General features: G+C 37.1%; 2 protein-coding genes across 2 annotated transcripts; both read left to right on the forward strand.

The window, feature by feature from the left end:
* The first annotated feature begins 3597 nt into the window (after nt 1–3597).
* Nucleotides 3598–4841, forward strand: LOC104417045 (probable nucleoredoxin 1). The gene is made up of 2 exons (XM_039300619.1): nt 3598–3716; nt 4148–4841. The coding sequence occupies exons 1-2, from the start codon at nt 3621–3623 to the stop codon at nt 4586–4588; spliced, it is 537 nt and encodes a 178-aa protein (XP_039156553.1). The 5' UTR covers nt 3598–3620; the 3' UTR covers nt 4589–4841.
* A 5403-nt stretch (nt 4842–10244) lies between these two features.
* On the forward strand, nt 10245–13312 carry LOC104414210 (probable nucleoredoxin 1). The gene is given in 5 exon segments (XM_010025254.3): nt 10245–10416; nt 11167–11646; nt 11752–12073; nt 12076–12230; nt 12447–13312. Coding segments are annotated over 5 exon segments (1797 nt in total). The 5' UTR covers nt 10245–10272; the 3' UTR covers nt 13143–13312.
* The last annotated feature ends 232 nt before the right edge of the window (nt 13313–13544 follow it).

The following is a 13544-nucleotide window of genomic DNA, read 5'->3' on the forward strand; positions in this document are numbered from 1 at the left end:
CCCCCTCCCTCCCCAACCGTTTGTGGTGTTCTTCTACATAACCAACTTGAATTGATATGCAACAAGGTTTTTCCAATAGACCAAAAAGAAGTTCCTATGTTCATTTGTGCTTTTTATTTTAATTTACCAATGACTTAGGCCATTGCACGTCTAGGGCAGATTTCGTTTTCCATTATAACCTAAATGAGCCAAATTTCAGATTATATGCTTAAACTCAGAGTACAATTTGAGAACAATTTGATATTGTAGCTGAATCATAGCTCCTGAAGCTTTTAATCAAGAAAATGAAGCTATGGGGATGCTATACTTCTCTATCCGGTTCAAGTTTTTCACTAGGCCATCTATCCAGTTCAAGTTGAGTGGCAAATTATACTTACATTTCTTGAAGCGCAAAAGATTTTACTAGAATTAATATACAAAAAATGATTTGCATATATTGCTTCTACATCTAAAAGCGTGATTCCATCACAATTTTAATACCTAATCATCTTTGCATGAGATTTTACTTTTAATTTTGGTAAAATCTCATAATTCGATTAATGTTGTACCTAAATTGGCGACAAAGCAAACCATTTTGTTAGAGAGGTCAGCACTCAATATAACGATATAAAAACGTCTAATGAAAATTGAATTAACCTATCTAAATTTAGAAGGATGGTAAAGTTGTAAAACAATTAAGCAAAGTGTGAGGAAATATCATTTCATTTCTAGCATAGATTTTGTTTGTTCTAATCTGTAGTTTCATGAGATTTGATGGGGATTAGTGATAATGGGTTCAAAAAATCGGTGGGTCCAACCTCCAGAAAACAATTGTTTAAAATCTGGGCATGATGAAAGCTCCTTGGAAATTGGAAGTCCCCCGCTTACTTGTACTTCACTAGGTCGACGGCTATAAATGACACAGAATGCGCTTTCTGACCTCTCTCTGAATGAAAATGACTTAAATTGAAAATAAATAAAAAATACACATATTTATGTACTTGATACAACACTTTTAATGGACAATGACATAAATAATTCATGAATTTAGATCCAATGTGTAATGTACTAATTAAACTTTTAATTTGTTTAATGTAATTCTTAAATTATTAGTAAATGTTCAATCTAGTAACTAGAATGTCGTCATTTTTATTAATTCAAGTTAACAAAATCTACTGATATGGATTTTAATCCGTTAGGTTTGAATTATGGTCTACAAAAAGAAGTTATATATAGATTATTCATGTAAGATATTCCTCTTTGATCAGGATATGACAATCCATGTCATCAAATAATGCTGGACATGTCAACACCTAATTTCTTTTCTTTGTCTAAAGTAGATGGGTAAAAGAGTGGACAAGTTAACTCGTCATTTCTAAAAATCCACCTCGACATACAATAATCCACGTCATCAAAAGAATGCCGAGTTATCCTTTAAGCAAATAAAGAGATTACATTGAACATTTACTAATGGTTTATAGATCATATAAATCAAAAGCCTAAAGACGATATTATACATTGAATCAAAATTCATATATCATTTGTGTCAGTATTAATATATTATTTGTGTCATTTTTCCTTAAATTAAACAATTAAGATTAAAGTGAAAAGCCGAGTGATAAGAATGTGGTTTCAAGGGTCTCTCTTTCATCATGTTTTTGTTCATCTATTGGATATCTTTGCACATTACAATGGATGGAGTCTTCCTCACCCGAATAGTTCAATGCACCTTGGTCAAAGACCAAGGAGCGTGGATCCCAAAAAGGAGAGATCCAACCCCATTATTTCTTTAATGTTTTCTTATTTCTTTGCTTCTTCTGGCTACCTTACACATTCTTGGCCATTAAGTTTTGCACTATACGCCCAAAAGAAATAATTAGCATCCCGCTTATGATTGTCCATCAATCTTAAACTTGTTGTGTGAATGCCGATTCAGTTCCAAACATTTAAATAGTGTCAATTCAGTACTTGTGGCCAATTTTTACGTAAAAGTTTGGGAAAATTAAAAAATTTAGGATTGAATTGATATTTATATAATAAGTTTAGAGTTGATTAGGTAATTTTTCTATTGTAAATACTGATAGACAATCAATAGTATTGACACTTAAGAGGATAAATTGAACATGAAATTAATTGTAGTTTTGTTTAGGAAAAACCTACAGATTTATCCGTTTGACATGGACATTTTGATCATTATTATTGTTAATAAAAAAAAGATAAGGGTAAATAGTTTAGTGGAGCTACAAGGTGCCACGAGAGAGCAAGAGAAAGGGAATCATCGTTGGTGGTCAAATTTGGATTGGTCGGCGCTTCTAAGCAAAGAAATCAAGTCTTATTCTCCTAATTATTGCCAACTTCTGATTTCATAGAATTTCTAATTTTTCTATTGTCATTTGGAGTAACTCTTTCCATTAATTTTCCATACCAACTCAACTTAGTGAATTCGTATTCATATTTTTCTTGTTTATGATTTTTCTCTTGATTAGATAGATTAATCGCAACATTTTTGCCATTTTTTCATACCCTTATTTATCATTTATTTGGACTAGGGTCAAGAAGGTGCATCAATTTTATTTTTTTTGGCAACCGACCAAAAATTTAAGGGCTAAAACTGAGATTCTTAAAAATTTCAAAATCCAACATATAATTAAAAAATGACCTAATCAATCATACCTTTAATTTCTCACTTAACGCCGACCCATGTGCGAATAAAAAGGCAAAACTGCAATTTAGCTCTTATACAAAAATTGAGAGGGTATAAAAAAATGAAATTTTGTGAAGCTTTGATTTTTCGAGACTAAACACGCGGACTTCTTGGGGTCAAATGATAGATAAAATGAGAAGATAAAGACATGGATTTGCTGCCGTGTCCAGGCCATCCGCGTCTGTTCCCCGCGTCCCTAAGCAGCTAAACGACATGCATGATGAATTTGAATTTAATATTAAACCATGTGAATTAGGGGGAAAAAATGAAGACATGGATTTGCTAACGTGTCGGATACATCCTCGTCTTTCCTATCCTCCGTCCGAGCCCATTTCATTTCCTGAGATTGCTTTCCTCGCGCCCCCGAAATGTCGCGCCCCCGAATGTCCCAAAAGGAAAGAAGCATCCACAGGCCCGAAAAAGGAAGATGGAATATGGGGAAAAAAATCAAAGAATCAATGATCATTATAGCAAGGAAAGATAATACAAATGATTTATTAACTTTAGCTTAACGTGGAATGTGGTATATGAATTTTAACATAATGTACAATATCATCCCTAAAATTTTAATTTGTTCAGTATAGTTTATAAACTTTTGATACATGTTTAATTTAGTCTTTTGATTATATGAAAATGTTTGATATTATCACTTTCATTAAACATATATAAAAAGTTTATGAACTATATTGAATATATTAAAAATTTAATGATCACATTGAATATTAATCTTAATTTTAATGACCACATTGAATAAATAAAAAAATTTAAAAATCACATTGCACTTTAGACTAAAATTCAGAGACCATCCGTGTCATTATTTCTTATGATTACCAAGAAAACTATGCGCGCAGTATCTTTGTCTATCTTGGATATATATATAATATTCACGCGAAACGCTCGGCAGTAACCCTAAATCACGAGAGTCGAGGGAGAGAGAATGGCGGGTGCTGTCGGAGACGCAGCTTCTCACGATGTTCAGTCCCTCTTGTCTTCACCGAATAGGGACTTCCTCATCCGGAACAACGGCGATCAGGTAATACTCGGTTCTCTTCTTTCACTTTTGCTCTTTCGGGAAAGGAGAAAAAAAGAATTGTGGGTTGGCGTCCTCGTTGAAATTCTCTGTGGCCTTCGCGTGGGTTGTTCCGGTAACCACCTGTTTCGTGCGAGAAATCGTTGTTCTGATGATCGGCTTTTGAATTTCGAATTGGGATCTGATTCTTGGTTGACGCTTCTCTGGTCGGAGTGGATGTATCTTGAGCATTTTCAGGATTTTGTGGAAAAATTACTAGATTAATGTCTGCAATGAGGCCCCGATTATCATCATCCCTCAGGCTACTTGAGCTGAGGAAAGGATTGAAACCAGGTCTATAGCTAGGAAAATCCTTTACATATATGCAGTTTTGACGTGCCTTGTCCATCGATTGGTGGTTCATCTGAAAGGTTGTTTATTAATTTCGATTGCAGATTCCGGTAGCGGACTTGGTAGGGAAGACTGTCCTCCTTTACTTCTCAGCACACTGGTGCCCTCCTTGCCGAGCATTCCTGCCAGTGCTTACGGAGGCATACGAAAAGATCAAGGCCACAGACAATGCCTTTGAATTGATCTTCATCTCCAGTGACAAGGACCAATCAGCCTTCAACGATTATTTTGCTCAGATGCCGTGGCTGGCACTCCCCTTTGGTGACGAGAGGAAGAAATCCCTGAGTCTCAAATTCGAGGTCCGGGGGATCCCCACACTCATAGCCATTGGCCCAACGGGCCAGACAGTGACTAAACAAGCAAGGGATCTTATATCGGAGCACGGGGCTGATGCTTATCCTTTTACTGCGGAACATCTCAAGAAGTTGGAGGAGAAGTTGACTAGGAACGAGCCAGATGAAGGAGGAGATGAAGAAAGACGGTAAAGCAGCTGAGGAGGAGGCAAAGGAAGGAGGAGAAGCCGGAGAAGTCTGCGATGGTGAAGTCTGTTATAAAGCCTAAAAGTTACTTCTTAGTTGTTCCGTTTTCTATGACTCGTTTGAAGCAGTTTTCGCCTTTTTCTATGTTCTGGGTGGATGTTTCTGAGCTCGATCTGCGAAGGGCTTGTGTGTGTGAAAAATATGGTTTGAATTATGACTTCGACAATTTGCTGTCTTAATAAACGTTTATAGTCGACCAGTCGGGTGCTAAACAGAGCAGTAGGCTCAAATAGTCTGTGACCGGCAGTCGTCGTACGGCAGCTCGGTCTCTCCTTCTGAAGATGCAGCTTTGAAATTCTTATCCACACTGGAGATAATGGAACATGCTCATTCAACACAATTTGGGTGGATCATTCCTAAAGTCCTGGTGGTTAGTTCTTTTTCGGTTCGCCATTATGGTAATAGGCCCTTCGTTATATAATTAAACAGTGGCTCTAGATCCAGATCAATTGATATAATTTGTGACAATGGAAAGTTAATTCCCCACATTAAGTCTCCCAAGTCTTGCTTGATAATCCCATGCTCCCGGAACGCATGTCGCCAGTCGTCTTAAGGAAAGAGCAATCAGGCAAAACAGGATGGAAAAAGTGCTGCAAAAGAAGTTCATTCCTTGCCGATCCTCGACGCTCATAAAGCAGCTGGTTTGCGAGAACTGTAAGCGTTTCTAGGCCGAATTGCAGCTGACGTTTAGGAAGAGCATTTTATCAGCAATATGTCTAGTTGTTGGGGAAAGAAGATGGCTTGATTCGACCCTTTTTCCCCATATATAAACTTAAACGTGATATCAAGAACATGAGACATGATGTTCATATATCTTCAACTTCGTGTATGTGGTTGAATTTGCAGATAGAATCGGTACATTCAATGTCAAATGTTCTTCCTTCGTCAGCAGAACTTTGTACATTTAACAACACCATATGCTTTCGATTTCAATATTTCCACACTTCCTTTCTGAGTCGGATTCTTTTTTTTTTTTTTTTTTTTGGTAAGGATGAAAAAATGCCGGCATTAACTGCGATTCTAGACTCGGCCTACCTCTAAAGATTTTGATCGAGTCTTTGAAAACCCATTTGATTGACTGTGGCTGAATAAGAGGTCGCAAATTTCTAAATTAGGAAAATTCGAAGCTGGGGAATACTATGCTTCTTTATCTGTTGAGGCTTTTTACTTGGCCAAGTATCTAGTTCTAGTTGAAGGACGAATCTTACTAATATTACTTTTTTTTTGTTGGTCAAAAGAAAGTTCCATTCATTATCAAAATGATACTTGAAAACAAATCTAAAGGCAAGCACATTAAAATCCAAAATAAACCAAAAACTAAAAATCAGGGCATATCATCAAAGCACAGTTGGTAAAAATATTCAAAGACTCATCCTTTAAGGATAGATCAGTGACTACATTTAAGTGAAATGATTGGTGGCCAATTACTGAATCACACATCATCATCATCATCATCGGTGATAAACACACGTCAAGATCTCCTTCTATAGTTACGTCTTTCCTAATGTAGCTCTACACAACTAGTTAGTTGTGTTGTCTATTTTTCCAATTGAGCGGTGACTTGTTAATCTTTCAATCTGCATTAGCTTGAGAAATTCACCAGTTAATATACAACTCATGAAAATAAACATTATTTTCTGCAAAAGACATATTGGTCCTAATCCCAAATATCAATTCATTCATTATGGGGCAACTTGTATGGTGTTGAAGGACCAAATCTCCTTATCGCAATTTATCATAATTATTTATTTCTTCCGTAATTTTTATAAACACACGAAAACTTAGAAGGACTTACCGTAGATAGTAAAATTCACTCTCTTTTTTTATCCAGCCATTAATGATTAAAGAATTCTTCTTAAAAATCTTAGGAAACCCCCTTCATTATGATCCAAAAATTCAAATGATTACTATCATTTGGCATGGCTTTGAAGCATTGTGGCTTCTATAAAGTATTCGGTGAACGCCTCACAGTTACAATTGCTTCGAAATTTCAGCAGTTTTATAATAACTTTTCTAGGAAGCTACCGCATCCGGTGTTGAGGTGCTGCAATTTATGAAATATACCTTTCGAAAAACACAAAAGCCACATCATTTTGGAACACACCACAAATGTCTCTGCACCCATCTGGCTCTACTAATTTTGAGAGGGAAAGACGTAGGAGAGAGAGAGAGAGAGAGGATGTGAGGATTCATGACAGATGGGTCCAAAAGTGATGCATGTTGGACGTAAAATGGACTAGTGTAAAATTGACGCGTCTATCACTTAAACACCTAATGTTTTATCGCTTAGACTGGGCACTTGCAAAAACAAGGGGATATTCCATGTAGATGCTTCTTCTTGGAAATTGGTCTTTGATCTCATCCATTTGGTGTTCACACTTTTTGGTCAAGCTCCTATATCTACACCCATTCAAGAAAAAAAAAGGTAACGTGAAATTTGAGATCAAACTAAACTTTGAACAGGGAGGAGGAGATCAGAAACTGATGGTATTAGATCCACAGCTAAGGTTTCCGACTGTAGATGATAAAAGAAAATACTTTTTTTTTTTGGTCAGAAAAGAAAATGCTTTTGAATTTTTTTTTTTTTTCAGGCTAATATTTTCCCCTTATTTCAGGTTAGGGAATTTATTATACATTTTTTTACTATGATTGATTTTCCATTGACTAAGCATTTTTAATAAATTAGACGCATGAAAGTTCGGAAAACTAATTCATAAAGAATTCTTTCGCTCAAACAAATACATCAAAGGGCCATCATTATCCTTTCCTAATGTAGCTCTGCACAACTAAAGAGAAAAGAAAAAAAAAAAATAAATTAATAATAATAATAATAATAATAATAATAATAATAATAATAATAATAATAATAATAATAATAATAATAATAATAATAATAATAATAATAATAATAATAACAACAAAATCCAAAAAAATTTAAATTTTAAAATAATTTTTAAAATATTTTAATAGGAATAAAAGTTTCATTAATCAAAGACTCTTAGACTAGGAAACATTTTGAAAAACGTTTTTCAATTCTTTCAAAATGGAAATCATTTTTCTGAATTTAAGTTTTGATAGGAAAATCTTTTTCATTAACTAAGAAAACATTTTCCGTTGACTTATTCTTCTAAACGAACCAAATGCTAGAAAATATGGAAAATATTATCTTGGAAAATAACTTTTGCGAAACAAATGGACCCTTAATTGGAATTGTTTTCCTTTATAAAAGAGGAAGAGTTTGAGATTTAAGAGAAAGTCATTCGATCCCAAAAAAAGAGATACTTAAGAAGCCCTTTATAAAAAAGGAAGAGTTTGAGATTTAAGAGAAAGTCATTCGATCCCAAAAAAAGAGATACTTAAGAAGCTTGTAAAGATCCATTCATTTCTCAAGAGTATGATGGAGGATGGATATCCATTGAGATCGAACTATTATAATATTTTTTTGAAGATCATGTTGCTATAATGGTGGAGAAAATTGCGATTATCGCATGGCATATTATGTTAGGACACGAGATAATTACCATTTACTTCTCTTTATGTCTATTTAATTATGAACTTTAGTCGCGGGTGATAGGACTGCGGTTTCCAAGGTATCTCTTTCATCAAGATTTTGGTCATCCATTGGGCATCTCTTTCATTACGGGTGATAAGGATGGAACCTTACCTAAATTGTTCAATGCTCTTTCCGGTGGCAAGTCTCCCCGTCCCCTCTTTAGTCGGCGTGGTCCCAAAATGCAGGGTCCATCACCATCATTCCTTTTATTATTATTATTATTATTATTATTATTATTATTAGTAGTAGTAGTATTGCTCCTTTCGACTAAATCGACGCATTCTTTGGCTTGTAGGTTTTAAATGATATACCACCAAAATAAATATTAAAAAAGAAATAAATAACATTCCGCTTCTACTTGTCCAATTGGTCCTAAAACTATCATACGAATGTTGATTCGATCCTAAATTTCATCAATGTTGCCAATTTTTGCAAAAAAGTTTAGAATTAAATTGAAAAAAATTGAAAAGTTCATTTTAAATTGACATTTATATAATAGATTTGTGATTGATTAGGTAATTTTCTCAATATAAAACTGCAAGGCAATTGATACTTTGGAAACTTAAGAGGGTAAATTAAATATGAAATCTTAATAAGAATTGAAAATTTGTAGTTTTCACTTCGGAAGGGCTCGTTTGGTTGCTCACTGTTATTGTTAGTCGTAAGTCGTTGTTGATCTTATATGCCAAATAATTGCAAATTAGTAAAGTTTCAGAAAAAAGAAAAGAAAAGAAAAGAAAAGAAAAGGGTTTAAAAAAGAAAAGAAAAGAAAAGGGTAAATAGCTTAACGGAGCTCCAAGGTGCCACGAGAGCGGTGGTCAAATCTGGGTTGGTCTCCGAACCTATTAAAAAAAAAAAAAAAATGGGTTGGTCGGCGCGGCTAAGCAAATCAGCCTTATCCTCCTAATTATTGCAAACTTCTGATTTCTTAAAATTTCCATTTTTTAATCATATGGAATAATTCTTTTCCTTAACTATCCATATCAAATCAGCGAATTTGTAATCATCTTTCTTTTGTTTCTAATTTTTCTCTTGATCAGATAAATTAATCGCGACATTTTTACTCCTTTTTCATACCCTGTCTCATTATTTTTGGACTAGGGATAAGAAGGCGCATCAACTTCTTCTTCTTTTTTGTGGGGGGGGAGTGGGGAACCAATAAAAAATTAAGGGGTAAAATTGAGATTCTCAAAAATGTTACAACTTATAATAAAAAATTGACCTGAGCAATTATACCTCTAATTTCTCATTTAACGCTGTCCCACGGTGAAGAAAAGGCAAAAATGCCTTTTAGCTCTTAAAAAATTTAAAACCAAACCTATATGAAAATTGAGAGAAATAAAATAAAACTTTGTCAAAGTTTAATTTTTGGAGATGGACTACCTAGGATGGAAGCAAGGAATGATCAACGGGTCAATAATAAATAAAATAAGAAGATAAAGACATGGCTTTGTCGACGGGTCTAGTTCACCAATTAATGGATGACACAATCTTAACCACTAAGAATAATACTTCACATAATACTTTTCGACTTCCCCTCTTCACATCCCTGCAAATCAGCCTCATCCTCCTAATTATTGCGAAATTTTAAATTTTATAGAATTTATCATATGCGATTTTTCCTTTGATCATATAGAGTAATCACAATGATTCCATAAAATACAAAAATTAAGATTTAACCTTTTATAATATCGAGAGGGTAAAGATAAATAATTATTTGCAAACTTCTACACGGGAGATTTCTTGGGGGCGGAGGAAGCACAAAATGGCGAAAGGGCTAAATAAGAAAAAAAAAAAATCGAAGCAAGGAATAAGAAGGCGAGCATTGATTTTGCTGACGTGGACGCTTTCCAACGTTGGAGCCCATCTCCCGAGATGCCATGCGTGCGCCCCCAAAAAGTCCAAGGAACAATCCAGGAGCCCCAGAAAAAAAAAAAAAAAAAAAGGAAAAATTAAAGAGTTACTTTTGGTGATAATTTAATTTTTTTTTTTTTAAAAAAACCACCTGTCTGCCCGCCCGAGTTTTATATAAACAGGAGCAAGGTGCAGGAGCCCGCCATTGGAGGATTTCTCACGCATGCTCTGCAAGGACACCAAGAACACTCCAGCGAAGGCGACGAGGATGGCTGACGATGTCGAAGGCGGGGCTTCTTCTCACGATGTCCAGTCCCTCTTGTCTTCTCCGGACAGGGACTTCCTCATCCGGAACAACGGCGATCAGGTGATACTCGGTTCTCTTCTTTCACTTTGCTCTTTCCCTTTGAAAGAGGGGAGAAAGAAAAGAATTTCGTGGGTTGGTTGGCGTCCTTGTGGAAGTTCTCGTTGTTTCACTGACTACCCAGTTTCGTGCGAGAAATTCTTGGTCTGGTGGTTGATCGGTTCTTGAATTTCGAACTGGGGGAGGGTGGGGGTCGAGAGCATTTGTTGATCTGATTCTTGGTTGGGGCTTCTCTTGCCGGATTGGAAGATGGGTTCGTGTGCCTTTTTAGTTTAGATGCTGATGTTCTTTCCGGTTGGTTCTTTGCTGGGAGTCTCTGATTACCAGGCCGTCGGATTGTGATGGCTAAGCAGGGGAATTTAGTTCCAGATAAGCTAATTTTTCGAGTGCTAGCCATTTGTTTCCTTCAGAAACTGGATGATTGGTAATTGATGCATTAGTTTTTAAGCAAAGATATATACTTAGAGCCGTGCGGATGCAGTAGATATGAATTTCGTGATACTATGAAGTTTAATGCTCTTTAGTTGTAAATGCTCACACCTAGAATGCGGTATTCTTGTTTTGGTCGGTGAGACTGTTGATTTGCTTGCGAATTAATGAGTAGTGCTTAAGGGAAGTGCTTCTCCAGTTGGCATTTGGATGTATCTTGAGCATTTTCAGGATCTTTGTGTGGTGGTCAAGTGATCTAGTATGCCTTGCTTGCTGATTGCTGTTGAAAGAACTCAAATTAGGAATCTTTTTGTCCTATATCAGGTTAAGGTCAACAGCTTGAAGGGGAAGAATATCGGCTTGTACTTCTCCGCGTCGTGGTGCGGTCCGTGCCAACAGTTCACCCCAATTCTGCTGGAGGTGTACAATGAACTTGCCCCAAGAGGTGACCTGGAAATCATTTTTATCTCCTCAGATGAGGATGAGGAGTCCTTCAGTGGATACTTTTCCAAGATGCCGTGGCTTGCAATCCCATTTTCCGACTCGGAGAAGCGTGATAGCTTGGATGAATTGTTTAATGTCAGAGGAATACCCCACCTTGTCCTTCTTGATGGCACAGGTACAGTCTTAACAGATAGTGGAGTGGAGATTGTCCGTGAGTATGGAGAGGAAGGTCATCCTTTCACTCCAGAACGCATCAAAGAGTTGAAAGACCAGGAAGAAGCTGCTAGGAGAAATCAATCATTGACCTCTCTTTTGGTCATTAAAACTCGTGACTTCGTAGTTTCGTCTGATGGGAAGAAGGTAGACCTAAAGGGATCTTTGATGCATTTGAAAGTGATGGTCACATGTGCTTATGATTCGGTTTTCCATCCTCTTTTTACTAATCTAGTTATGTTGCCAAACTAGGTTTCTGTTTCTGAGCTTGAAGGGAAAACTGTGGGCCTGTACTTCTCATTGTCCATGTCCAAATCATGCGTTGATTTCACGCCGAAGTTGCTTGAGGTTTATAAGACATTGAAGGCCAAAGAAGAGAGTTTTGAGATTGTTCAGATACCTCTTGATGATGACGAAGCATCATTCAACCAATCCTTTGGAAGCATGCCATGGCTTTCATTACCATTCAAAGACAAGAAATGGGAGAAGTTGGTTAGGTACTTTGAGCTGTCGACCCTACCCACTCTGGTCATTATCGGTCAGGATGGGAAGACTGTCCATCCCAATGTTGCCGAACTGTCGAAAAGCATGGCGTTGCGGCTTACCCATTCACTCCAGAAAAGTTTGCAGAGCTTGCAGAGATAGAAAAGAAAAAGGAAGAATCTCAGACCTTGGAGTCGATCTTGGTTTCAGGGGATCTGGATTTCATCATTGGAAAGGAAGGAACCAAGGTAAATTTGTTTTTCTCCTAGAAGCTAATGACTCAGAAATTTTTAATGTCTACAATGAGGCCCCATATAAAGTTGTACCTCGGGTTACTTGACTTGAGGAAAGGAGTGAAACCAGGTTTATAGCTAGGAAAATCCTTTCCATATATGCAGTTTTCATGTGCTTTCTCCATCAATTTGTGGTTCATCTAAAAGGTTGTTTCTTAACTTCGATTGCAGATTCCAGTATCAGACTTGATAGGGAAGACTGTCCTCCTGTACTTCTCGGCACACTGGTGCCGTCCTTGCCGTGCATTCCTGCCGGTGCTTATGGAGGCATATGAAAAGATCAAGGCTGCCGGCAATGCCTTGGAGGTTATCTTCATCTCCAGTGACAGGAATCAAACTGCCTTTGATGATTATTTTGCTCAGATGCCGTGGCTGGCGCTCCCTTTTGGTGACGAGAGGAAGAAATCCCTGAGTGGCAAATTCAAGGTCCGGGGCATCCCCATGCTTGTAGCCATAGGTCCAACGGGCCGGACGGTGACTAACAAAGCAAGGGATCTTATAATGGACCACGGGGCTGATGCTTATCCTTTTACTGCCGAACATCTCAAGAAGTTTGAGGAAAAGTTCAAGGAAAGTATAAAAGGCTGGCCAGAGAAGTTGAAGCATCCTTTGCATGAAGAGCACGAGCTCGTTCCGGCTCAGAGGAGACGGTACACTTGTGAGGGCTGCGATGAAGAGGGGGAGGGGTGGTCATATTATTGCGAGGAGTGTGACTTTGATCTCCATCCAAAATGTGCTGTTAAAGAAGAGAAAGCAACTGAAAACGAGTTAGATGAAGACGATGAAGCAGCTGAGGAGGAAGCAAAGAAAGAAGGAGATGCCAAAGAAGGATGGGTCTGTGATGGTGAGGTCTGTCGTAAAGCCTGAAAGTAGCCGTATGGAAGTTTCGTTATCTATGACTCGTTTGGAGCCGTTCTCCTTTTTTTCTTTTCTGGGAGGATGTTTCCGAGCTTGATCTGCGAGGGGTTTGTATGTGAGTAATATGATGTGCGTTATGAGACAGTTGGCCATCTTAATAAAAATTTTATTGTCGACAAGCCATGCGCTAAATAGAGCAGTAGGATCGAGTAGTCTTTGATCGGCAGTTGTCGTACATGCACTTCCGTCTCTCCTTTTGAAGATGCAGCTTTGAGATGTTGCATGCACACTGGACTTAATAGAACATGCTTAATCGATACAATCCGGATGGATCAGTCCTAAAGTCCTAGTGATTAGTTATTGTGCAGTTCAGCATTATGGTAACAGATCCTCTGTTATATCATTAGATGG

The sequence above is a fragment of the Eucalyptus grandis genome, chromosome 8 (assembly GCF_016545825.1).
Source record: "Eucalyptus grandis isolate ANBG69807.140 chromosome 8, ASM1654582v1, whole genome shotgun sequence".
Classification (NCBI taxonomy): domain Eukaryota; kingdom Viridiplantae; phylum Streptophyta; class Magnoliopsida; order Myrtales; family Myrtaceae; genus Eucalyptus; species Eucalyptus grandis.